Source organism: Phyllostomus discolor, chromosome 3, assembly GCF_004126475.2.
Source record: "Phyllostomus discolor isolate MPI-MPIP mPhyDis1 chromosome 3, mPhyDis1.pri.v3, whole genome shotgun sequence".
NCBI classification, from domain to species: Eukaryota; Metazoa; Chordata; class Mammalia; order Chiroptera; family Phyllostomidae; genus Phyllostomus; species Phyllostomus discolor.
In genome coordinates, this window is record NC_040905.2 from 61,475,872 (window position 1) to 61,503,411 (window position 27,540).

Here is a 27,540-nt window from a genome sequence, read left to right on the forward strand (position 1 = left end):
TCTCTCCAGTTTTAAGGAATACTTGATTTAGTGGTAGAGAGAACCCTCCCCGATGCACACAGGGCCAGACAGTCTCTGCATTTTGCTTTGATGGCACAGAGAGACTTTGACCTTTTCACTGGCTAGTTGAAAGGTAAGTAAGTTGTACTGCACAGTATTTTTCAGTTAACCAAACTTTTTCCTGCTCGAAGAATGTAGCTGACCAACTTCGAAAACCAGAGTGCCACTTTCTCAGGCTGTGAAAGGCAGCCCACAGTTTGACTGAAATTTCAATCCACTCTTATGCCTTGCTCAATGCATGTGTATGTGTGGGAGTTGTAAATTGAGGCCTTAACCACCAGGCTTAATCTCTTTTAAATCTGTATTAACCTTAATGATTTGAAGTGCACTGTCCAACACTGGGCTATTGAGACTGAAGAAAAAACTACCCTCAACTATCAACAGTTTATTAGGGGCTTAACTGAAGTGACCTACTGTAGCAGTGTTCAGCTGAACAAGGCTGTAGGCTTTTTGTGGAAAGGGAAAGAATTGAGGGTTTCATTAAAAAGTAATTTGTGCTTTATACTCACTCATTCAAAGAGTCTCAATTGCTCTTTATTCACACAGAGTTAATACAGTATCACAATGTTTCTCAATGAATGTGTTGTAACAAAAGAAAAATTTTACATTTTGAAAAGAAAAAATTCTTTGAAAGTGCGGTAAGATGGATGACTACTTAAACGATTACAGAATTTCTGTTTCCTGTGCTCATGTTAAATGATGAAATACTGTAATTTAAAATTATTTGCTTAAATTATGGAAATTTAGCTTTACATTTGAATCATTAAACATATCTTTAAAATAGAGCCCAGTTGGTCTTGTTACATGTGTCCAGAAAAAAAATGTTCTAAAGCCAACTGAGCATCTTACAGTAATAGTTTCATTTATATCAGGTCATAAAATATTCTTCACTTAGCACAGACAGTTATCAGTGATTTAAAATCTCCCCTCTCCATCCGAAATGCCCCTAAATGGATGCTAATTTGAGGATGTGAAGACAGCACCATTGACTCTATTCCCTTTTTTCTAAACTGTTGCTGAATATCTTGTAGAGCCCGACTATGATTATCCATTGATATATACGACATATTTTTAAAGTACTTCTTTTAACAAGAGTTGAAATGTGCAAAAAGCTTATTTGTGCCCCACATCTGATAGTAAAGACCAGGAAAGATCTGTACATATGTAAATATCTATCCTTTTCAGAAGTAAATATTTTTTAATTGGTAGTTTACTCAGATATTTCGGACTTAAATATATGCTCAGTTTCTGCCACCATCACAGATGTCATGGATGTCATGAAGACCACACAAGGTCTAAGAGTGAGCAAAGTCAAAGACTGAGTCATCCCCTTGCCGCTCAATAGTTAAATGTCTCTCTTGTTCAATTCAGAGCACATGAGATTATAAGACCAGGGTAGAATGAGGAATCATTATATTTATATCCCCAGAACTGGAAGGAAGAAATGAAGGATCTGTTATTTAGTATTTCCCAAATTAAAGTTTATTTTATCAGATCAAAATTATGCCTCATTGAATCCTTAGGTAGAAGACTATTGTTATTCACATTAATTTACATATTAGTACATTACAACCATTGGAAAGAGATATATCTGTTTTTGTCAGCTTTGAAAGAACATGTACTTTAACTTCCATAGTGGCACAGAGGCCAACAGGGTTAACACGGCTTGCATATTCATGAAGTTTTGAAAGTAATGACAGCTTCTCTCCAAGAGAAACAAACTATGTAATTGCATTCAACTTTTGTAATGGGCAGGTTGCTAAGCTTATAAAGTAAATAGCACTTGAATTTGTCTATAAAGAATTATTGTGCCCATTATAAATGTTCAGCAATAGTCCTGAGCACTTAGGTGCCCTCTGAGATACTGATCAGTTTAGGCTTTTCTCCCTATTTCAGATATTTTCAGCAGAACACTGTGTGCTCCCCTATAGAAAATCCTGAAAAAAAGTGAAGGTGTCTCCTAAGAGACTATGTCATTGCCCTGAATTCCTTAATCTACCTGCTGCTGGGAATCACAGGCTAGGCATAGCCTCCACAGTGTAAAAACAATACTGTATTCCTATTACAGTCTTCAAGTTCATGACCAAAATGAACAAAAAGAGTAGTTGATCATTTATCGTTGACTGTTGGCTTTAATAATAAATGCAGCATAATAATAATAAAAAAGAAATCACTGTGTCCAGATTAATTTGATTACAACCACATCAGAAATAAAAAAGAAAATGAATCAAGGTAAAATTCACTAATGGAGTACAAGGAGCCAAATCATCATGTACCCAGAAAGACGGCAAACTACATTCACTCCAGCTACTTTCAGGCATACCTATTTTGAAAGAATATTTGATAGCTGTTATCTTCTAGCTTACAAATGAGTTGATAATTACCTCCTTAAGGAAACCATAAACTCTGAACATTTTTATTTTTATCATGCAATAAATAGTCATGCAATAATATGCAAACATTAAAATTTTTAAAATACTGCTATTTTGGAGCAGTAATCTGTTACTTTAATTTTAAGGCATGTGATCTTTTAATTTGGTTTTGATTTGATGAATTAAAGAAAGGTACCAGTGACCATGTAATAGATTTGTAAGCCCTGAGAGCAGTGATTTTCAAATGGCATGCCACAAGAACTTTTAAAATATGCAATATCTGACTATTTGGTCAGGGACAACTGACCTCTTCTTCCTGGATTGTCAAATAAAGAAAAATAATAACAAGCTAACACAACAATAGCCATCTCATGTGAATGAATTAAAATTACACCAATTTTTTTGTCAGATTGGCAAGAACATATATATATATTTCTGGTGCGCAGCAGAATTTTAGTACTTAGTATGTGTGCCACGAGATGAAAAAGATTAAAAATCGCTGCTTCAGATGGGAGGAGAAGTACATTTCTCCCCACCAAATAAGTCAGCTACAGTTGTTGGGCCGACTCGCTGAATAACACACAGTGGTAAGCATATTTCCACAAATAGTAAGTGGATACTTTATTTCAGAAACAGTGAAATATGCACAAAAACTGGTCATCAGTCCTAATATTATCCATTTTGAGATGGACAATTTAAGAATTGGCATGAACATCCCTAAATTCTATAGAATTAAACAATGAATGAACAGTTCCATAGTTGCAAATTCAAACCAATGATTTAATTCTGAAAATTGACAAAATAATTACTGTCAGTCAATTATATGTTATAGAAACGCAATACCCAAATCAGAAAGTTTAAGAGATGAGAATAGTTTGGCATTTTTATAGGTCTGTTTCTTGGTTTAAAATATTGAAAACAATGTGGATGTTTAGTTTAGATCCAAAATTATCTCTGGAATATCCTAAGAAATTTAGGCAACTAACAAATTGGATTAGCAACCCAAATACCAAGAGTTCATACCAAGTAATTTACTATTATGAGTGTTTGAATTATAATTGTTGAAGCTATGGTATCTTACATAAGCTGATGCCCTCTGAAGATACAGCATTACTCCAAGTGCCAAAATGACAAAACCAAGAAGAAAAATCCCTACTATGTTGACTGAACTTTGGAGGAGGCAATAATTCAAAAGTTATTTTATTTTTTACTGTTTGTTTTTTATTATATTACCCTTCTTTTTAAAAAGCAGTGACAATATAAAAGTTGGTGGCTGGCAAACCTTTGTATGATCAACCCTGAAACTTTGATTTATATTTATATCATGTACTTTAATAATCCAATAAGGTCAAATGAAGAGTTCCATCACGAAATGGTACAGACCTTACATGCTGCTTGATATCTATACCTAAATGTATATCTATATATACACACCATAGGGTAATTGCATCATTTCTTACCTGTGACGTCAGCGGCCATTAATCCTTCTGCCCTGATTACTTTCACCTGGAGAAATCCCACATCTTTCAGGTTGTGAAATATCCGCAATGGACTCTGAAAGACCCCAACATCAGTATTAGAAAAGAAAGGCCCACAATGATCTCAACAGGTGTTCCAAGAAAACACTAAGTTTTTTGATTGATTTCAGGATGTTGCTTAAATGATTCAAAGGATATTTGTGTTTCTTCAGTACCGGCTACACTTCCACCATCATGAATGTGCACATACACACACACATTTACATAGATAACTGTTGCTATGTAAGTACATTTTTTAAAGAATAAAAACCCCCCACAACATTTCTTCCCCATAAATAATTGTCAGTAGATGATGAACAATAAATTGTAAAATTGGAATATGTCTGCTTTTTTTCCCTTCAACCTCCTTTACCAAAGCACTCCAAGAAAGTTTTCCTCTATGGGTATGATGGCTTGGAAGTTCATGCTTCTTAATTTTGAATCTTAAGTTGTTCATTTTGCAATATTTCAGACTTTGGAAGCAAGAAAGTTAACATTAAATCAATTATTTTTCTACTATTTTCTTCTTGATGAGCATTGGAAATTACAGATGCTAGATGAAGGTTAAATTGTTGAAAAACTATTTTCTATATCTAATATAAAAGACTTAGGTATTCTAGAAACCTTTTAGGTGGAAGACATAATTTTCAGAAAAATCAAATAGATCACTAAAAGTAAACTCAAAAGTCATGAGTAATTTTTCTTAAATTTGTAATTTATTTACCATTGTAGTATGAATAAAAGTAGAAGTAGAAAAATTGTGATAGGTCAGGTCCAAATGATAAAACCTCTTTAATTTCATAAATTAATAATGGCAGTGTTGTACTAAGTGTAATAGTGGAAGAGATTAAAAGAGGGGTACCAATGGAATAATTCAAAACTGTAATTAATGGGCCCAAATACTGAGAGAATGAACCTATAGAACTTTATATGCCTTTGTTTATTAACAAATTAGCATTTTTCTTATGACAAAATCAGCATTTCTACTCAGTAAATCAAAGGTATTTTTTAATCATAATTTTTAAAATGCTTTCTGGGGGTGGGCTGGGATGGGAGAAAAAGACAGAACACTGTATTTGAACAATAATTTAAAAAATGCTTTCTGACCAGGGATCATAACATACTTTTGCTTAATAAAGTTAGCTATTAAAATATTACTAAAGACCATTTGCATCCCTGTATTGAGCACATGAGACTACTAAGGAGCAAAAGCTTTGTGCGATATTAACTTCAGCAGTCCCGTATGACAAGCCGCTGTTTGCACTGAAGCTGTGACCTTGGTATATTGAGAGGAGGAATGCAGATATGTGTGTAATCTCATAACCTAGCTTTAAAAAAAGTTTAGCACAGGGATTAGCTCTTAATCTTTTATTGTCTTTAAACAGTTGTTTATCTCCCAGAACTGTTTAAGCTACCCAGATAATAGAGTTAAATAAAAAGGTACTTCTCTCTCCATTTAAATTCCTGTAAACGAAGGGTTTAACAGTGGGAAGTTTAGGCAGCAGTATTAGAATTCAGAGGTTTGTAGGCTGTTGTCTGCCTAATGTGGTAATGATCAGGTTTGGGAAGCTTCTTATCTCAGAGTTTGCAGAGTGCTGCAAACCAGGTAAGTCTATCCTAACGATGGGGAAGAGTTTTCTGAAAAGGTTCCTCTCCTTTAATTTTCAGAAGCAATTTAAACCAAGTTGCATTGTGACTAAAACAAATATTACTAATCTCGTGTCTGAGAATCGTTTCATACTGCTAACCTCCCTGCACAGGCCTATAGCTTCTGGTGCTTCAGCCCTGATGCTCGGCTTCCCATTCGGAGGGGTAATTACTGCTTGAAGCTTTCGTTTCTTTGAATCAGCTGACAGACAAATAGTAATTTCTTGTGAACTCCAACTGTTTAGGCCAGTGACATATCGATTATGATATGAATTCCAAAACAGCCAAAGACTTACATGTATCAGTTAAAAAATAAAACTTCAAGTCATGCATCATCAAGAGGCATCCCTGCCTTGTTATTTGGTTATTGTAGAAGGCTCCCCAAACCTGGACGGCTTCTGAAGCCAGAAATCTCCATAGCAGAGGAATCTATGATTTGCTGTGAATCCTTTCAGCCCTCAATAGATGGGAAAAGATTGAAATGCTCTGGAGAGGAGTCCTCTTTATTTTTTTAATGAAAGGCTGTATAATATATTTTCTCTATGGCTGCAGCAGCTGTCAGGGAGAGCATCTCAGTTCAGCTCTATTACGGGAGAGGCAATACCCCATCCTATGGCATCGAGATGCTCTGAGGGGCCAGGGCTGATTGACAGCTTGTCACCGTGACGTCTTATTCCATCTCTGTTATGGAGAAAATTAATGTCACACCACCAGCCTTATGACTTGCTGTCATCTTAGAACTGCTCACCTTTTATCAATGCTCTAAATAACATTTCAAGCCCATCGTCTCACGGTGGACAATCCGGTCAAGGGACATTAAATCAGATGACTGTGAAATGTCATAATAAAAATGGAATGCTAACAACTTCTTCTCTAAACTAGCTCCTCTGGTTTTTAAACTGTGACAAGGGGGAGCAAGGGTTCAGCATACCCGTTCTGAAAAGGTCATACAATCGCTCTTGGTCTACTACCCATTACTACCCGCCCCCTATTGACCTTCCCTGCTTTCCTCCCCCCAAAAGGAGAGAAAAAAAGAAAAATGGAATTAGCCATCTTTTCAGAATGTGGTGATCAAATAAGGGCTCACACAGTAATGTCCGTTTAATTTGTGGGGCTTCAGTGCTTGGCAATGCCCCTCTGAATGACAGCAACGGAAAGCCTTTTCAGTGCTCTTTCACGTGTGAGTAGGGAAATTCATCAACTTTCCTCACCACAACCAAATTGTTAAGCTAAACCTAAATTTTAAAAAATACACATGTTCTCACAAGAAAACATATAAGAATTTTTTCCAAATAATCTTCTTTATATGTTTCACTAAACAAGTGATATTTCAGAGATGATACAGTATTCATTCATTTCATAATCTATATAGTAAAAAGGAAGCATACTGAAACCTACTATGTAGGCTTTTGTCCTGGCATTGCTTGGACTAATTATGACACATGTGCTATTACATACAGTAGCTTTTTGGCAAGTACGTCTGTAGAGGCAGATACAGGCCTGTGCTTGAAGTTTGGGGCTAAAAACAAGTATATTTAAATGTGGTTCACTTTTTAATATGATGAGCAGAACATAACCTGAGAATTAGCTGGGACATCCACATAATATTTTATATTTTACTGAAATAATAACTAACATATAAAAGAAGCATGGAAACAAATACTGAAACTCTGAATGGAAATGGCTGATTTAAAGAAGTCCATCCAGAAAAAAAATCCTTAATAGTTGGATTATTTCTAATTACCTAGCCTGCAGTATCATTCCAATACAAGGGATTAATCCATGAAATGCAGCATTATAATACCTAGAACAATTGTATATTAATACATATACTAATTCATTCCTTTAAATTGTTTTAATTCATGAAGCTCACTTCTGGTAATAGGAGACTACATTTTGGTAGGTACCAAAATGTGAAATAATTTTCATAGTTGCAATTAGACATTAGAAGATGCCACACAATACTTTAGGCTCTTAGCTAGTTTAAAAATATATACTATTTTGCCTTGTTAAGTCACCTCCATTAAACTGTTTATGATAACACCATTGGTGGGTGAGTTGTACAAGCATTAGCAGACAGCTGATTCAGTGGAGATAGCCAGAATAAATTTGCTGAAGCGCACATCCTGCTAATCTGTTTGAAGAATATTGTAGAGCATTAGTACCAGCACTTCATGTTATCTGCACAGCCTGATAAGGTACATCTTTATTAAATTCAGTTATTGAAAGGATGTCAGTCAGCAAATAGGAATATTTTAAAATCTAGAAAAAAATTAAGCGGTTCTTTGTTAGTCGGAGCTTGGTTTCATAGCTGAATGTCTAGAGGAGCCTTCTAAACACCTGGCAGCATCGTACAATACCAGCTTTGTGATTTTAAGTGGAAAAGCTTTTTTCCCCAGTTTCATGGGTACTGAGGTATTCACTTTTTCAAGCCTCCATTGAGAGAGAATGGTGGAGTAAGAGCTCCCCTCTCTGTTGCTTCAAGAAAACTACATGGTGGGAAATGTATAGTGTAAGGATGCTGGGAAATAGGTAGATTTGGTTGTGAATATTTTGGCTTGGTAAAAATAGAGAAGCTATTTATTTTAGGGACTCACTATTCTACCCTATCTCTCTACATTTGATCAAAAGGTATAGAAGCTTCCTTTTAATTATATTTCACATTCACTAAAAAAATAAAAGAATAAAGTAAGGCTTTTTAAACAGTTGAAAATAAAAGTGATTTCTGTGAATACCCTTTAGTTACCAAGCTGCTAATTAATGCAAGTGCCATTAACTCCATTTCAAACTTGGAAAGACAAAGAAATATGCAGTTACAAAGAGTCAATGAATTAATCTTAAAGTAATGTTGTATAAACTTGGCTTTCCTTTATGAGAAGTTTCCCTGCATATTTATGCTGCACAATAAAATCCCTGAGGAGAATCTCAGAATCTGGAACTTGCTCTGGAGGAGGCCCTGGAAGAGCCCTGGTGTACAGACATCAGTGGGGAATGAAAGCGAGGCTGCAGAGTCACATGTGGCATTTGCATGTGCCCTGTTTTCTGCTGTCTGATCTGTTAGACAGCTTTTCAGATGTACTTCTGTCACTCCAGGTAAATTATTTACAAACTCATCTAGGCACCGATGACCCCAAGAGGGGAGGTTACATACGTACATATCTCTTTAATATTTCCTCCCGTTCTTTCTGCTCCTCCAGGGAGTTGACAGAGAGGTCAGAGATACTGACTGTGGCCGAGGCTGTCAGGGTGACCAGCAGCACCAGGTGGCCCTCACCCTCTTCCAGCTGCAATTCCAGCTTGTGCGTCTGTTCCCTACTGAGGGCCGACAGGTCGACCTGGCACCTACAAACAAATGTTTTGAATTAGCAAGTGGCTTTTTCCCCTGACATCAAACAGTGGAAGTGCAGGCTGCTCAGGGCTACATGGAAAGTAAATCAATAGAAATACTATTTGGACCACTGGATGAATATTCTTTCACATTAGCTGACTTTCTTCACAAAATTCAGCCCCTGATTATTTGTGTTTAATTGCTGATTTCCTATAAGATACCAAAGAAAAAGTGCTTATCTGATTCAATTACTACCCATTGTCACCATATTCATATATCAGCAGAGACTTCAATCCCTGGCCGGCCTAGGTCAGTGGGGCTTGGCTTACAGAAAGATGACCATGAGCCACCTAGAGAGGCAAACTACCAAGAGTCTGAATTTCTGTGTCACTTTTAAACCAGTGGTTGCCCCACCCCCCATTCATAAATGTTATATATAAAGCAGTGATTACAATATGCACTCTGGTGGTGCCATAAGTTTTACATTTTTAAAACCATGTCAATATATTCATAGAACACTCATAGATCTAAATAAAAAAAACAAGCAAACAAATCCTCTGAAAACACTATAGCTCCAGTGTCATGTACCAGCACTGTCCTGAGAGGCTTCCTGACGTGACAGCCTGTGGACAATAGCCACTGTCTTGGGGTTAAACACCTTGTAATCTCTGTTTATAAACATTTCTGTTGACTTGGAAGAGAAAGATACTGTGGTGACCACAAGACCAGTGAAGGGAGAGGAAGGGGGCACATATGAATAAAAGGCATTTAAAACAGGAAATAGGCAATTACATGAATACATGTGGCAGCACATAAACAGGGTGGTTAGCTATCAGAGACAGATTAAATTGTTGCTCCTTCCTTTTCTTCACCCTATTTACTGTTTATTGTTTTGCTTTTAAATATTTTATTTATTTATTTTTAGAGAAGGGAAGGGAAGGAGAAAGAGGCAGAAACATCAATCTGTGGTTGCCTCTCAACTGCCCCCTACTGGGGACTTGGCCCACACCCAGGCATGTGCCTTGGGTGGGAATCTAACCAGTGACCCTTTGATTTGCAGGCCAGCACTCAATCCACTGAGCCACACCAGCCAGGGCTATTGTTTTGCTTTTAATTTAAACGCCTATGAATAGGGCTTCAAAGCTTGTAGCTGTGCTCAAACACCTCTTCAAGCATGAGTGATTTTAAGAAGTGAACCAATGTCTGACATTTACCTTTTATTTTTGCCCATCAAAAATGACATCAGAGATGGCCAGGACTAGAAACAATTGGGAGGAAGAGGAATATAGATACAAGAAACAAAAGAGAAAAGAAATACCCTGGTCAGTGACAGAAAAATGTGTGTGTGCTAAATGCTAACAACTGAGAAAGAAGGACATTAAAGTCTACGGCAAGTCTGAAAAATATCTTCTTAAAGTTAGAAGGTACCTCAAATGACCTCATTGTTTCTGCAAACACAATATCCATTTCAAAATACTCTCATGCTTTCTCTTTAAACTCCTTATCTAATATTCTCATTTTAATTGAAATTAAGTTATTGTCAATAGCACCTGGAATAAGGTGAGGGTAAAATACCTACAATGACGAAAAACAACCAATCATTATTCTCTAATAATAAGAAAAATGTCCATATCATTTTCTATAGCATCTAGCACAGTGCCTAGCCTGTAGTTTGTTCAATGTAAATGAACCTTTAGACTAGATTAGGAGTCTGATACTAGTGAATTAAACAGAGATTACAATTCAGATAGTACTTTTTGGTTGGATAAAGTTGGGACCAAGAAGGGTCTGTCACTCACTTCAATCACGCATTTTCCAGTCCAGTCCTTGCCTCATTCCCTGGTATGACACTGCATCGCTCTTAAAACACTAAAACACATTGAAGCTTTCTGGAGCATTTCCTTCTAGGCCAATTACCATTTTGCTTCTCATTCGCATTCGAGTTTTTTCATCAAATGCTTTAGAGCTGGGGAAGATGCTTTAAAGATAATCTGGTCCAGGTACTGCAAATTGGCAACTTTCAGATCAAATCTCTTCCATGGATTTGTTGATTTTCCTTGTAGTGTTTAAGTCTTGAAGTTAAATAATTTTAAAGATAGAGTAAATGTCCTGTGATTTCATGTCCCCAATACTGTCTATTATTTATGGCTAGCCTATTCTACTTAATTCTGTACCTGGTTCCAATAGGCATAAGGATTTGTGACCCTTGAAACCTCCTTAATTTACCAATGAGAAAACCGAGGGCGAGAGAAGTTACATGACTAAATGGAAATATTGTCAATATTAGCAGAACCAGGATCTGAACTTAGGGCTCTAGATTCCAAGATCTATGCTTTTTTTCTTAACCAGTCTGTCATTAAGTAATTGCATGCCAGGAGGAAGTGTGTGCTGTTTGCAGTGTTCTTAAATTGGGTATATCTGGATTCATTTTAAACAGAAAAAATTATCCCAGTTTTAAAGTATGGAATTATGTAATTTTTATGCTTTAAATATGTATAAACTAGGGAAGAAGGCTGTAAGTTATCACTTTTATAAGACAGTAAACTAACAAAAATTCAAAAAATGAATTTTAAAAACCCTGAAACTAATAAAATTTCAATTAACCTCTAAATTTATAAGGGGTTATGCGTTTCTGATGAAACTAAATTTCCAATATCAGTGTACTCATAGAAATAGTCTCAGTTTCTATCCTATATTTAAGGTTTCAGAATTTTGACTTTAATCATTCTAATGTAGAAAATGTTTATTTATACAACTATATTGGACGAGAGAGAATTAATGGCTTCATGGTTCTTTTTGCTAGTTGAGGTTGAATATCTCCTATTCATCTAAAAACTCTGCTCAGGAGTGATCTTCTGAAGCCACTTTAAATGAAATTCTCCATATTGCCTGTCCATGTGTGGCTAAGTAGGTGCACCTGCTGAGCGATCAGCTGTGTCTCTGAAACACAGGACACGGTGGTCAGCCCAGTAACATATCACCTTGCACTGCTTCCTGGTCTTCCCTGCCTCATGTTTTCTCTTTCGCTCTCAGCTCCTGGGATTGCACCTGCTAATAAAGCATCAGCACTTAACCATTGCCCCAGGCTCTACCTTCTAAGGAACCTGGGGTAAAGCAAAGGCCACTGATAAAATTCAGTCCCCTTAGTTACAGATGTCTAAGACACGAACCTGACCATGTCCCTCCCTGGCTTTCCACCACCTATGAAATATGCTTAACCAGGTAACAGTGCCCTCCACAGCCTTCCCTCAGCTTGTGTGTCACTTGCTGACTCACTACTTAAGTCATTCGTGATGGCTAATAATTCTTTCACCCTCCATGCTAGGGCTCAACTGTCTCTTTGTGTTTAGACAAGGCAACCTCTTTATTCATCTTTGCTTTGCTAATTTTCACTAATTCTCATTGTAATAACCTGCAGTTATCTTTTGATGTCCGTATCCTGAGACACCTCAATAGGCACCCAGCACGGCACCTAGAATATAGTTGGTGCTCTGTTAGTTTTAAAGGACTCATGGACAAGGAGGTAAAATTTCAGAGAGCCCCAAATTTACCCATGGTGATGGCACCAGAGCAGAACTAGCATATAATGCTTTCACTCTATCACTTGTATGTTGTCTTCCTAGAAAGCAGTTTGACATCTTTCCAACACTCATTCATTCATTCATTCATTCATCCATTAATGCATTTGGTATTTATTAAGTACCATGCATGTCAGATCTCTCATAGATTTGGGGGATTCAACACTTTGTACGCCTTCTAGAGTCTCACATCTTTATCTTCAGAACTACCACAGACACAGTGTGTTGTAGTTTCATTATCACATATGCTTTATTAGTTTGATATTGGAAAACTACAAAACTTCCTATCTGTACCAGAGCCTAACTTATCAATCAATCAATAGAAGAATCAAAACAATCTCAAAACTGAAGATTCCAGGGCTACTGTAATCTGTATACATAAAGGGAGTAATTGAGGCTTAGAGAAATTAAGTGATGGAAGAACTCAAACAACATTTCCTGACTTCCATATCAAAGCTTAAAATTCTTTGCACTTCTAAAAACTATATGCATTTATTTAGCCACATGAAAGGCATATGTCACATTCATTTGGTGATATTTTCCTCTAAGAGTTCAAGGTGAGAAATTTCAGTGTTTCCATAACCTTTTCCTCCCCTGCCTTTTTATCTGCCATGCCTGAACCGGCGGTGACCAATGACATTCCTATCAGATGAAACAAGTTTTGTGCATAGTACCCTGGATGCTGACTATATATGTGAGTACACTGAGGTGCAGGAAGTAAATATTAGGACTATTTGGATTTTTAAATAATTTAAAAATAAGATCATTTTCAGGGAATTCCAGTCAAGATGGATGAGTAGGTAAACAGACTTTGCCTCCTCACAAAACCATGGAAAAAAATTAAACTAGATTACAAAACAAATATCACTCAGAAATGTCAGAAAATTGAGCTGTATGGAAGTCTGATAACCAAAGATTTGAGGAAGCCACATTCATCCAGATGGGTAGGAGGGTGGAGATGCAAGAAAGGTGGAGAGATGCGGGGGGCCACAGAGCCCCAGAGTGGTGCAGAGAGGCAGCAGGACAGGCAGTCTCACATTCATGTGTGGTGGATAAAAATTGGTGGGAGGATACCTTGTGAACAAGGGATACCAGCTGTAAACCAGACCACCCAGCAGCCCAGGGTTCCAGTGCCAGGAAGATACATCCCGGTAACTTCTGGCTCTAAAAATCAGAGGTAGTTGAAGCAATAGAAGAAACTGTCAGATTCTCAAGAGACTCCTCTTAAAAGCCTCACAAGGACTCCGGACTTATGCATATCCATTCTTCTGGGATTCAGCACCAGGGCAACAGCTGGAAGGACGTAAGTGGCATACTGGGATAAAGTGAAGTGACTAGAAACAGGGCAAGTGCTGGGAGACAGCTTCTTTCCGGGCAAATATCCAGAAGCCAGGCAGTGGCACTGTCCCTTCTCTGAGCCACCCTCCCCCAAGAGCCACAAATGGTGAAACTGGTTGCCCTGCCCTGGTGATCACCTAAGAATCTACTCCCCACAATTTACAGGTGTGCTTTTCTACAATAGGCCATACTACTAAGACAGGGAGTAAAAGCAGCTTTACCTAATACATTGAAACAAACACAGGGAGGCTGTCAAATTGAGAAGACAAAGAAATATGGCCCAACTGAAAAAAACAGAATAAAACTCCAGAAAGTGAATTAAATGAAACTGATACAACCAATCTATCAGATGCAGAGTTCAAAACATGGGTGATCAGAATGCTAAAAGAACTCATTGAGTATGGCAACAACATAAAAAAAAAAGAAATGAAGGTTACACTAAGTGAAATAAAGAGAAATCTACAGGGAACCAACAGTGAAGGGAAGGACGATGGGATTCAAATCAACGATCTGGAGCATAAGGAAGAAATAAGCATTCAACTAAAACAGAAAGAAACTAGAATTCAAAAACATGAGGATAGTATAAGAAGACTCTGGGAAATCTCCAAATGTGCCAATATCCAAATCATAGGGATTCCAGAAGAAGAAGAGGAAAAGCAAGAAATTGAAAACTTACTGAAAAGCATACTTCTGTAAACTTGTGAAGTTTCCCATTCATTCACTCAAAGATAAACTGGCCATTGTATAAGAAATATTGCCGTGAGTATAAACTTTCTGAGAAAATCTTCAGAAGAAAAAATAGTAACCATGAAAGCAAATAGACTAAAATCTTAATACATTTGGTGTAGATTGAGTTTTCGAAAAATCAGAAAAAGATCAGTGACATAGCCCATTCTTTACTTAAATGTTGTCCATCTTCCTAAAGAAATATTCCATTCAACCCTTAGTAAGAAAAATGGTGGAATACAAGGATTCCATTAAAAAAAATCCTCTTCAGTGTTTATCTGTCTGATGATCTATGTGCTTTCAAATTAATCATGCACCAGGACCTCCCCTGCCCTTACTTACATAGGAAGTAAAAGAATCATGGCAACCCTGGTACCACGAGAAAAACTTGACAAACCAAAATCTATGGAATGTCAAATGCTCAAATGCATTGATCTTCAATTTCAGGACATGTTAATTTGGTTCATATTACCAACACATCCCACATTTTCTTTCTTTCAACATTAAGTGCAGAGGTATCAATTTATTTTTGATTGTAGAATTTGAAAGCGTTTGTTTTTCACCCACAACTTGCCCATTTGGAAGAAGTTTTTCTTATACTATATCATTAATAAAAATTTTGTTGAAACAGAGCTCCCTATTCAAGCTCACGTCTGTAAGTCTATTGTCAGGGGCAGCCATGGCCCTGATAAAAGTTCAACAAAAAAAAGTCAGTAGCAATTCACCAACCTAAAATATATGTACCCCAAATCAATGCCACTTTACAGATAAACAAGCATTTTGCACACTAATAAATAATGCTATAAATCTTGCTATATTGGATTGCAAATAACTCCAACTGAATAAAATTGCTTGACATAGGTTTTACTTATTCTGCATGTTCATAAAAACAACTTGTTCTCTGACAGCACTCATTCTTGGCAATTTACCGCCGCTGTCAGCCACCAATGTTCAGATTACTGCTCCACGTAAAAGTGTAACAATCATGAGGATTTATTAGCTGATTATCGTAAAGGTGGCAGTTCATCTTGCCTGCCAAAATGCAGGTGATCAGAAAGTTAAATAATTACATGCAGATTAACATTATTTCACTTTCACTTGAAATTTGTAGTTCAGTGACAGGTAAAATTTGTTGTTTAAACTTGCAGTATGGTGCACAACACCCAAGTTGGTTTATTGACTACTCAGCATCTTATTGAGCACTTAATCACTTCAGAACATACTGAATAGAAGATGGAGGTGAAAGGAGCATGGACTTTCGAGCCAGGGGTCCTGGATTTGAGCCTCAGATCACCCAGTTCCAACACAGCGAGGCAACCTCTATGCCTCCATCTGCCTCACTTTTCATGCCTGTAAAATTGTTTTATGGACCACTCTCATTATCCCCTAATGTTGAGCTAATGAATATAATAATATAATAGTGCCCTTTAAATTGCAAAGCATTATCATTATTGTTTCCTTCTACTCAAGGTAAATTTATTTTTGTGTAAAATTTAACAACCAGATGGCATTAACTCTTTAGTTTTACAATGATGAAAAAGTTATGATACCTTGACAAATGTATAGGCTTTTTTTTTCAAACAACAATTTGGTATTTATTTTTAAGTATAAAGATCACTCAGATACCTTTAGACTTTAACTCATTACTTCTCCCCTGTTGAGTTATATACACATATCTTTCCTCAATTACACTGAAACTTTGTACCTTCCACTAAGACATGTTGTTCTAATTGCCTTTTCATTAATACCTGGTATCAAATTATGTATTTATTTAGAGAAGGAAGAGCCATAATTTCTAGTATTAAATCAAGCTTTAGATATTTAAATTAAAGTCCTGCAAATATTTGTTAAATACCTATCATGTGTCCGATACTTTTGTGGGCATCAAGGATGCCACGGTGTACAAAACACTCAAAAATCCTCATGGAACAAAACCCACATGGAGCGTACATTACAGTGATGAGAAATAAATGATAATGCCCAGTATTCAAGTAGTGATTACTTCAACTGAGAAAACAAAACAGGACAGGGAAAAGAGAATGTCTAGGAAAGAAAGGGGCCTCAATTTTAAACAGAATTGGTATGGATGCCTCTCTAACATGATATCTGTGCACAGACCCAAGGAAGGTAAAGAAGCAAGGCAGATGGACACCTGAGTAAAGGGTCCAGCAGACTGAGGGAAGAAGGGTCCTGGGGTGAGAGAGGGCTTAGTGTGCTTGAGAAACAGTGAAGAGGCTACAGCAGCACGAAGAGTAGGAGGAACAGAATAGCAGAAGTTCAAGGTAGAGGAATCACAGGGCCAGACACTGAGGAGCATTATAAACTACTGTAGGGAATTTGGTTTTTTCCAGATTACCATGGGAAACACTTGAAGGGCTTGCTTTGCAAAGAGAAGTTTAATTATTTTATTAGTGTCACGTGGAAGGAAGAACAGGAGGCTGTTGCTATTGTCTGCACAAAAGCTGGTGGTGGCTTCAAACAGAATCATAATGATAGCAATCGTGAGATGAGTGAATTCTGAAGATATTTTGAGGAAAAACTTAGAAGGTTGCTGATGTATTTAATGAGAGTGAGAGGAGGAAATGAATAACAAATGACTCCAAGGTTTTTGGTGTTAGCAGCAAACTAGGGAGAATCCTGAAGGAAGGGCAGATTGGAGGGGTAGGGAGAGTGAGAACTTTGGTTTTGAACCTGCTATATTGGAGGTGCCTATTAGATACTGAAGAGAAGATACTGAGTAGAAAGTTGGATGTGGGAATCTGGAGTTTAGGTGAGTGATGGACTGACCTTTGTCACTGTCAGTCTTAGATGGTGCAAAAGTGTGAGTGAATGGAGTCATCACAGCAGCAAGTATAGACAGAGAAGACGCAGAAGGAGCAGGTTTCGAAGCTCTCCAGAACTAAAACAGGAGGAAGATGAGAAAACATTTGCATAGAAGATCATGAAAGAGCATGCAATAAGGTAAGATGAAAACAGTCTGGTGTCCTGAAAGCCAAGTAGAAAATGTTTTAAGATCAGGAAGTGGTCAGCCGAGTCCTCCTCTGCTGCTGGATCAGCTAACATGAGGGTTGAAAACTGGTCATTGGATTCAACAACGTGGAAGTCACAAGAGACCTCCATTAAGAAAAAAAAGTCCTGTTATTGAGTAGGCATTTAAAAAACACATTTCCAAAAATCATTATATATGACAAAAACTAGAAAATAAAGAGGATAATAACAAAATTATAACACAATAAATTAGTATAGGTAGATAATCTAATTTACACAGTGTTCTCAAATTTGGGAGTGAATTTGGACAGTATTCTTTAAAAAAAGGTTATTAGGCATCGAAGGGGCAACATTACCCTTCATGGCCAACTTTTATTTACTCATCGATTATCAGCTGACTCCCTGAATGGCCTCTAACTTTTAAGTTAATACAGACATATCTTAATTATTCCCACCACAAAGAAAAAATTACAATTATGTGATATGAAAGAGGTGCTAGCTATACCTCTAACGGCAATCATATTACAGTATAAATGTCCTGTGTCAAGTCCATAAGTTATGCACCTTAAATTACATAGTTGTATGTCAAATATATTTAGATAAAAATAAACAAATAAATAAGTAAAAAACTTAATACGTAGAATGTTGCAACGATAGCTTGTAAGGGAAGACAGCAGACCACACTACAGTTTTGCTCCTATTACTTTACCCTTAAAACTAACATTTAATTGGGAGTTAAGTCCATTTTCTTCTAAACTATTGTAGGAACCAAGGAATTCTATTATAATCTGCATTATTTCCACTGCTACCACACAACCTTTACATAAACACAGGTGACTTTACTTGCCTCCACTTAGGTATAATAATATGTTGTTTTTCAGTGACAGAATGTGTTTGAAGTACAATTTAAAAACATAAAGTTAGAAAGTTAGATGTTCAGATAGTGCTATCTGGATATCGAGTATATTAGAAATGATGATATACCATAGTCATTTCCTTTTCCTGCAGCAGGCAGCTTTGTTAAATTAGCAGAGTGTACAATAAGGTCCTATTGTCCATTTTTACTATCTCAAAATTCAATAGTAATTCTCTTTCCTGTGTAAGGTGGTTTAAACTGATATCAAATGGTGTCCCAGGAGTCATTTTGTCCATACCTGTGCTCTTGTTTATTCTAAAATCTTTTTAGCTCAAATTGCTTTCACAGGCAAACATGTTTAGCATATGACCAAAAATTGATTTTTTTGTTTTTTTTGCTTTTAGTGACACTGATGCCAGATAAGTTTTCATTATATTTATTTTAATTTTTTAATTTTTTAATATTTTATTGCTTATAGTCTTCATTATATTTAGGGAAAACATGTAACTGAAAATAAAAGTAAGCCACTCAAAATGAATGAGAGTTTTAAAAGCCCTTATTGTTCTTTAATGGTTGCATTTGGAATCACTGGCACAAGCCAGTTTTAATCCAATGAAGATATTGGGAGGCAGAGTAGATAGTTGTGCCTTTGAGGGAGATGGAGCCCAGGACTCTGATTCCGCAGTCCGGGCTTTCCGCCTGACAAGCACAAGCATGAAAGAATGCATCTTACAATCCAGGTGAAGCTGGAGCCAGACACTAAATGTGGGGGGTAAATACCTCCAACAGTCAGAAAAAAGAGGGAAGGATACACTTCCAACTAGGTTACTCGTTTACTGGGAAGAATATACAATGAAGGCCTGCCCTTTTAAAGGGATTAAAATGTAAATACTATTAGGTTACAGAGGTGTTTTTCTCATTTCACTTTATAAGTAAAATATTAAAGGGTCATGAAAGCTAATCTTTGACCTCTCACTTTATAATCCCATGAAGAAAATCATTGTTTAAAACATATATATCAGAATAATAAAAAAAGAGATACGTTGGATTGAATTCCTGTTCTTGATTTTCTAGCCTAAAATTCCACTTGTTAGTACGCATGCAGTTCTTCAGGCTATACCTGTAGAGACTTGGAAATGTGAACTACAATGAAGAAAGAATTTTATGCACTAACAAATTCTTCTGTGCAGCATGCTTTGATTTCAGTATTGGCAGGTTTCAAAATGTTTTTCTACAAAGAGACATATAAAACTATCAAGAAATATAAAAACAGGCTTTCAGGTGAGAAAATGGTTCATACACTCAAGCAGGCATTCAGAATAACTTTGTGCAGGGATATCATGTGAGCCTCAGAAGAGTCCTTTCTTCATTGCATTATCAGACTAGCACGATCTGCCTCACTTAACGCTTCCTTCACTAAAACTTGGGAACTCTACCAATTTATGAACTCCTAGAGCTAGAAGATTAGAAAGACTCTTCACCTTGTGGGGAGTTCTAGGAAACCGCATTCTACGGTAACAATACGCTTTATGAAAAGTAATATACTCTCAGATCACTTTACAGACTATGAATATGCTCTTTATTTCTTTAAGTATGTTATATCAAGTGAGATTCTTGTTTCTCCACTCCCATAACTTTGATGCACAATGTTTCTGCCATCTGGAGAAAATTTCTGGATATCAAATTTAGATAGCCTGTCCATCAACTGATCAAAACTGCCACCTACTGGTCAGTCTTCAAACCTAGTGCGCAGTTCACCCAAGCACTGCCTTACCATGGTAAGATCCCTTCCTTCTAAACAATAAAGATCATTTACAATAACCAGACTTAAAGCAAATATTCTCTTAACAAATTACCCTCCTTATGGTGAACCAAAAATATCAAATTGCACAAACCTGCCAATAAAATCATCTCTTTTCCCAGCATCTTTGTCCCATGCAGTGATATCGATAATTCCACCCCTTTCTTCGTAGAGATGAAAATCAAATTGTTCTCTCCACTGAGGATTCAAAGTTTTTGGCATTATCTGCAAAACCAAAAAAGTCATTATTGTCTCAATATTGTCAGTCTTTACAACAATTTAACTTGAGACATTCAATCAAACTTTAGATACTGTCTAGTGTCTGAACTAGATACTAGTGAAGATTTGAACAAAAGCTTCCAGAAATATGAAAATGAGTCATTAGGTCTCTAGCATCTTTACTACATATTGTCTGAAAGAACCTGAAAGCATGTCTCCTGAGAACCAAAGTCACCTCCTCACCATCTTGAATAACAGAGTAACAGACGAGAGAAATGCATTATATAGAAAAGGCAAAACCATAGTCTACAAGTGAAGTATAGCTCATTCAGACACTAGCACTTGTTCTGTATAACCAGCCTATGTACAAAGACATAATTCGATGTCTGCCATCTCATAACAAAGGAAGCTGAGGATCCCCAGAGTTTCTTTTTTTCTTACTTCCCCATACATGACAATTTCTGCACTGAATACAGAATAAAAAAATTCTCTGGGAAGTGAAAAAAACAAGTAACTTTGGAGTGGTCAGGTAAACATCTCCTAGAATTATAGCATTGATGTACCATCTCCATTTTATATATGGAAAAACTAAGACATGGAGTTTAAGTGACCCATCCAAGTTCATTACGTTTTAGTGCCTAGACTCTGAGTAAACTCTTTGATTAAAGCTTCAGATCTCTTTCCCCAAAACAGTATGTCAAACATGTTTGTGAATTAATATGAACATGTGTGTATGTATAATCTCCATGTTGCACACATAAGAAAGATACCTTATCTGAAGTACAATTTTGTAACTTCAAGTATTCTGATAAGACACCTGGTGGAATCAATAAAGTGATCCATACTGATTTCCTTTAAAATTCCATTCCCCATTGGATTATACAACATGCGTACTTGTTTCCCTCATCTTTCTTAGCAGGAGGCCATGCAGTGGTCTTTTCTCTTTTTAGTGTATGGGAGACAGATCTTCAGATGTGAAGACTTTGGAAGCAATGAAGTATGTTATGCGCAAAGGTAATGCAAATGAATCACAATTTTTAAAGTTCATAATCTGAAATTAATCAGCAATAGATCACGGAAAGAAAGAGCAAAGAGAGACACGTGTCCATAGCTGGGTTTCATATTTCATACCTAAAGAGCAGAACTATAAAAATAAGTAATGTTTTAAGCCTACCGGAACATAGAAATGATGTTAATTGATAGAGGACAAGACAAAGTGGTCATAGGTAACTATTTTTGGAATCAGTAGTTCCTTTAAAGTATGTTATTAAGCCCATGGCAGAAAAAAAGATGGCACTGGATAGATGCTATGATAATTCAAATTTCTTGTAAGTAGGCTCAAATGAAGTCCTATGGTATTTTGTGGGGTGGTCTGTCTTACTTATTTGGCCATAAAGCACCTAACTTTTCAGTTTCCTTCTTTAGGATTGTCCTTCCTATATGATTCCCTTCAGGTCAGAAATGATGCCCTCCGGCTCTGTGTGGGCACTCAGTGAGGTAACTGGTGAGCCAGACAGCAGTGCTCACTGCCTGCTAACAAGTCAGATCTGTGATACTTCCAGTTACCTCAGGTACCAATAAAACCTTCCTGGGCCAGAAGGAACCTAGGCAGGCTGTTTACCAATAGTTCATTAGAATAATGTCAAGGCCAAGATAATCCCATCAAGGCAGAAGGTGATTTTTAATATGAGATGGATGTGATCAGTTGCCCCAAGCTGTCTATGAATAGCAGCTGTAGAAGCTGACCATTAAGGAGGCTGAATTTGAATACAACAAAGATATGACATGTGTCCCAAATATAACTATGACTACTATGACCTTTGCTAATTATTATTCCTTCTGTCAATAATATAACAATATGATTATTCAATATAGTGTTACTACTAATATAATAGTTATTATACAATATACTTATTTTTTTAGTTTAACTTAGAATTCTTTTTATAAAGATTTTATTTATTTATTTTCAGAGAGGGAAGGGAGGGAGAAAGAGAGAGAGAGAGAGAAACATCAATGTGCGGTTGCTGGGGGTCATGGCCTGCAACCCAGGCATGTACCCTGACTGGGAATCGAACCTGTGACACTTTGGTTGACAGCCTGGGCTCAATCCACTGAGCTATGCCAGGCAGGGCTACAATATACTTATTACTACTGCTGCTACTCTTCCTCTTCTTTCTGCTACTATTATTTATTGAGTATTTAATTATGGGCAAGGCAGAATTTCCAGCACTTTACATGTTTAAAATATTTATTCAATCTTCTCAATAACCTTACTAGGTAAGCACTACTTTAATTGTCATTTTTGCAGATGGGAAATTGGGGCATGAAGAGGTGAGTTGACTTGCCCCTTGTCTCACTGCTGGTAGAAGCAGCAGGAGCCTTTGTTTTCTAAATCAATTGTAAAACAACTTTCAGTCTGCACTGGTGAACATCAGTTTGCAAAATGGCTCAGAGGAACTGATGCAGATTTTTGTGGCATGTAAAATAATGCTATCTGTAGCACTGATACTAGTACTAGTTGTAATAATAAGAGCAGCCAACACTCTTTGAGCACTTTATGTGCCAGGCACTGTTTGTTGCAGCCTGTTTTTGCTGTTGTTCAAGATAGTTCCTCCTATATTCCTGTGTCATAAATGAAGAAATTGAGACATACAGAAATTAAGTAGTTTACCCAAGGTCACTTAGCACATAAAGTAAGAGATGTACTGCAATCATTGGTTGTTTCTTGAAGCGATATTCAAAAGTTCTGTTAAGCATTTTAAAAAGAGTAGAGTTTTCATCTTCCAAAACATGGATACTGACTAACCATTGCTTTCCAAATGCTGACAGGAACACAAAAAAGACACAGTCACCTTGCTCTTGTACTTCTGATGCCCAAGCCGGAACTTCACGTAAGGGTCACTCAGCCCATTGGAATCCATCGCCTTGAGGTCCCGCCCCTCGATCAACGTGATACTGACTATTCCTCGCCAAAGGTGCGATTTTCTGTGTGCGTCTGATAGGCGTAAACTTTGGGTCTGAAACTTTTTGCAAAAGAACACAGAGTTAGAACACTTTTTTTATATACCAAAATATCTCAGTGGGCACCATATTGTTACCATTTTTCAAAAACAAAATTAGGCAGTTATAAAGCTCTTAAATAAAATAATTTATGGATTATTTATTAATTATATAGTTATTAATAAATATGAAATTATCAAATCACAATAAATTTAAGAATGTGTTAAAAAGGTGAATGCTCAAAATAAAGCATAATTTTCAACTTAAAATGGTAAGCTGTAGGTACTTCAAGAACATCAGAGAATATTCACATGTATCAAACGTGCCGGTGTTGAAATTAGAATTAAATAAATATAAATATGAAAGTCCTCATCCACACTGTGAAATTTCAATTTTAATTATTTATGGATTTTTGAAAATCTTTTTTTCGTGTTACAAATGGATTTTACAGGGGTTTTTTAGTTCTTAGTTATAAGTTCTATGCACTTTAAAAACATCTTTATTGCCGTATTAAAAGAGTTTCAGCTCACTAAAGAACTATTTAAGGTACCAAAGAACAGAAAACAAAATCAGTATGTCCACCGAAAATGTCTTGCTTATGTTTGAAACTTACATTACAAAGCTTAAAATTTACACATGTGATTTATATTGGCAGGTATGTTTCTGAATTTATTTCTTACTCTAGTATTTAAACATTTTCTTTAATGGTTTTTATTATGCTCAGTTTTAAAACACAATATTTAAGTCAGTGAACCGAATCAGAAGTTTTAAAAACTAGTAATTCTACTAAAAATGGGAATATAATCTCTTCAAACTAAATAGCACATAAAACAAGCCAGAGAAAGTGGCTAAATTGTTAAAATCTTTACAATCTGTGTTCAGTAACATAGAAACTGCTGTTTGTTTTATATTCTTCACTTATGGTCATTTCATGAAAAAAATTCAACATTTCTCTCAACTTCAAATCATTCCACTTCTAAATTATGAATTAGCTCCACTTTAGCCTAATTCCTCCTACATTAATGTTGTAACATCATAGCCTATTTTGTGTACTCCCCTCCCACTTTTAATTCCTATTTTATTCCAAATCATAATAATGCCAGACATTTTTATCTGTCATCATCAAAAGTCATGCATTTCAGGGTGCTTCAGTTAGAAAAATGAAAACTACATTCTTCAAAAGATAATACTTTTAATAGTTGAACATTTCAAGGGAAATCTTTCCAAATCACATTACGTATTTCCCTACCTTGGGGATCAACACATTTTAAACAACATTGCTCGACAGTTCTGCCTTACTAATAGCAATTTGAGACTTTGCCTCCACATTCCTCACCTCTGTGAGCTCCAAGAGCAGCGTTCAAGTGCACTCTGAAGTGCAGCAGAGGTTTCATGGAGCACCTGTGACTTCTGAAGACTCCATTACCCCACCTCAGCTAGAGCCCCTTTGCCCCCATCTGCTTCACACACCGGGTTTCCACAATGGATTTGCTTTGAACCAAGGATTTCTCAGATTAAAAGTCACTGTTTAAGATTTATTGCACCAAGTGATCTTCAAGGCTTTTTTTTTTAGTTCTAAGATTTATGCTAGTTGTTATTATATAATACAGCAACTGATTTCAGTGTCTCTGTCTGAAATCAGTTGCTGCATTAGATCCACTTCTGCTGCTGTGGGGACTACCTCTAACAGCAGAGATTAGAGACTGGGTTCTAAATTTTGGGTCTGAAACTTTTATTAAGGAATAGGAGTAGCAAAGAAGGAAAGAAGAACAATTTTTTTGCAAGTAAGAAGAAATAATTATCTCAGTGAAGACCAAGGAATTAATAACTACCCCTTTATATAAAGCTTTAGAATTTAGAACTGTGTAAGTGTACGTTATATCACGTGGTTTTCACTAAAACCCAACGAAGCAAGAAGGCAAGGCCTGCTAATTCCCATCTTACTGATGCAGAGTTTGATATACAAACTCTTGACTTACAGGCTGGGAAGGACAGATAATGCTTTCCATGGGATCCTTCATGCTTTCACAGAAATGAGTGGTTTGTCTAATAAATAGTGGATATGTGACTAGAACCCAGTATTTCTGAACTTTGTTCCTGCCTTTCTCCCAATATTGGTCTTTGGCAGAGACTCTCTCCTAGGTTTAAAAATGATCATTTAAGTATAATGTTGCTGAAAGAGTACTCTCCTATTAAATGAGTTGAATATATTTGAAATTCCAGGTTAGATTTTCTACATGGCTAATACATGACATCACCTTCTACTTTATTATTATACGAGCGCGTGTATTCATACTTACAATATTCCAGCTTGCTGATACACATACTTAGTAACATTTTCTATGCACTCTAGAAGCAGAAGTCATACACAGCACTCAGTAGAATAAGAGTGGGCACAATCTAGGTTACGTAGCATCTTCAGGCCGCAAGGCTAAGTTAGGTTCTTGAATGGTAGATACCATGTCTGAAACTTGTGTGCCCCACCTCCCACTTTCCACACGAGAACAACAACTTGACTTACAGGGTGGGAAGGGCAAGAATGGTTTCCATGGGATCCTTCATGTTTTCACAGAAATAAGACGAACTAAATGAAAGTTTTACCTACTGTCATTGGTTGTTACAAAATGCTCTTCTATGACCTGGAAGAACATTCCCAAAACAACTTGGGAAGCTAAGAGGGAGGGAGAGGGAGAATATTTATATACAAAAACAGGGCTAATGAATGTGAAATTAATGTATAAAAGGTTTAAAGAAAAAAAAAAGAGGATGGGGCTCCAAAGACATACTAATCAGATATCATTTTTAAAGTGATTTTTCCTTCTTCATTATTTTTTGTAAATTGGTATTCTTCTAAAAAGAAAATCCATTAATTTACCTGTGATTTGATTAACTTCATAATCATGAAACAGATAAATATTTAGTCTAAATGTGAAGAATAGGACTTGGAAATAAAATTATAAGGTAAAGGGGGAAGAGGTAAACTTAGGTTAGCAATAGTCAAAAACATAAGTGCTTAATGTATACACCCACAAACATCTTTCTAGCAATTTCTGACTATGTGACTTGGGCATGTTTTTTTCATCATGGTTGTTCAGACTGCACACCAGGACCCCGAGTGTGCTGAGAGTGCTCTTCTGTTTCGTGTGTTGGCGGTTAGGGGTGTCTGTGTGTTGGGGGCTTGCATAGAAAAATGTATATTTCATAAACAAAGATTTAACCTGCTTAGGATAGCAATTTATTACTTTTACTTATTTTTTAAATTAAAGTTTTGGGGAGCTCAAGCAGAACTCCTTTGAAGGAGTGATGGCAAGTGGAATTCCAAAACTATAAAAAGAAAAACCTTTGAAAACCAGTAGCTCTAATGCTCTCCGAGGTACCTTCTGAGGTGTGTGCTGCTCTGTTTCAAGTTTCTTTCCTCTGCACAGTGCAGTGCTCAAAGTGTAGTCCACTGGCCAATGGCATCAGTGGTACTTGGGAACATGTTAGAAATTCAGATTCGCCCTGGCTGGCGTAGCTCAGTGGATTGAGCGTGGGCTGCAAACCAAAGTGTCGCAGGTTCAATTCCCAGTCAGGGTACATGCCTGGGTTGCAGGCCATGACCCCTAGCAACCGCACATTGATGTTTCTCTCTCTTTCTCTTTCTCCCTCCCTTCCCTCACTAAAAAATAAATAAAAATTAAAAATTAAAAAAAAGAACTCTCTTAAAAAAAAAAAGAAATTCAGATTCTTTGGCCCCATCCCAGACCAACACAAACTAAAGCTGTAGGGGTGGAGGCCCGGCACTGAGGTTTCACCAGTCCTCCCTTGAGGTGGTTCTGATGTGCACGCAAGTGTGAGCAGCCCTGCTTCACACGTTCTGAGGTGTATGCACACTGGCCTTCACCCATGTTCTAACAGCTACAACGAATTGCTATAATTATAACATTATGCATTGTCTGGCATGGATGTGATATACGCTAATTAAAGTCCTTCTTTAGTTCTGCTTCTCAATTTACTGATTAGGAGAGCATATTGATCCGGATATATGGAGCATTTAAAGAGAGAAGTAGCAACCTACTGAAGAATTAGGTGAAGCTTGTTTATTATTTCCTTCTTTGGTTAATGTTTTTT

At 36.7% G+C, this 27,540-nt stretch overlaps 1 protein-coding gene across 10 annotated transcripts in view; it reads right to left on the reverse strand.

Moving 5' to 3' along the window:
• Positions 1-27,540, reverse strand: part of MCTP1 (multiple C2 and transmembrane domain containing 1) — a 471,427-nt gene that overhangs the window by 169,965 nt on the left and 273,922 nt on the right. For all 10 annotated transcript variants that reach the window (XM_036020549.1, XM_036020547.1, XM_036020545.1 and 7 more), the window contains 4 exons: positions 23,283-23,453; positions 20,306-20,436; positions 8,752-8,938; positions 3,893-3,986 (listed from right to left, as the gene is read on the reverse strand). In XM_036020549.1, coding sequence (XP_035876442.1) covers positions 3,893-3,986; positions 8,752-8,938; positions 20,306-20,436; positions 23,283-23,453 — 583 coding nt within the window. The remainder of the gene's footprint in view (positions 1-3,892; positions 3,987-8,751; positions 8,939-20,305; positions 20,437-23,282; positions 23,454-27,540) is intronic.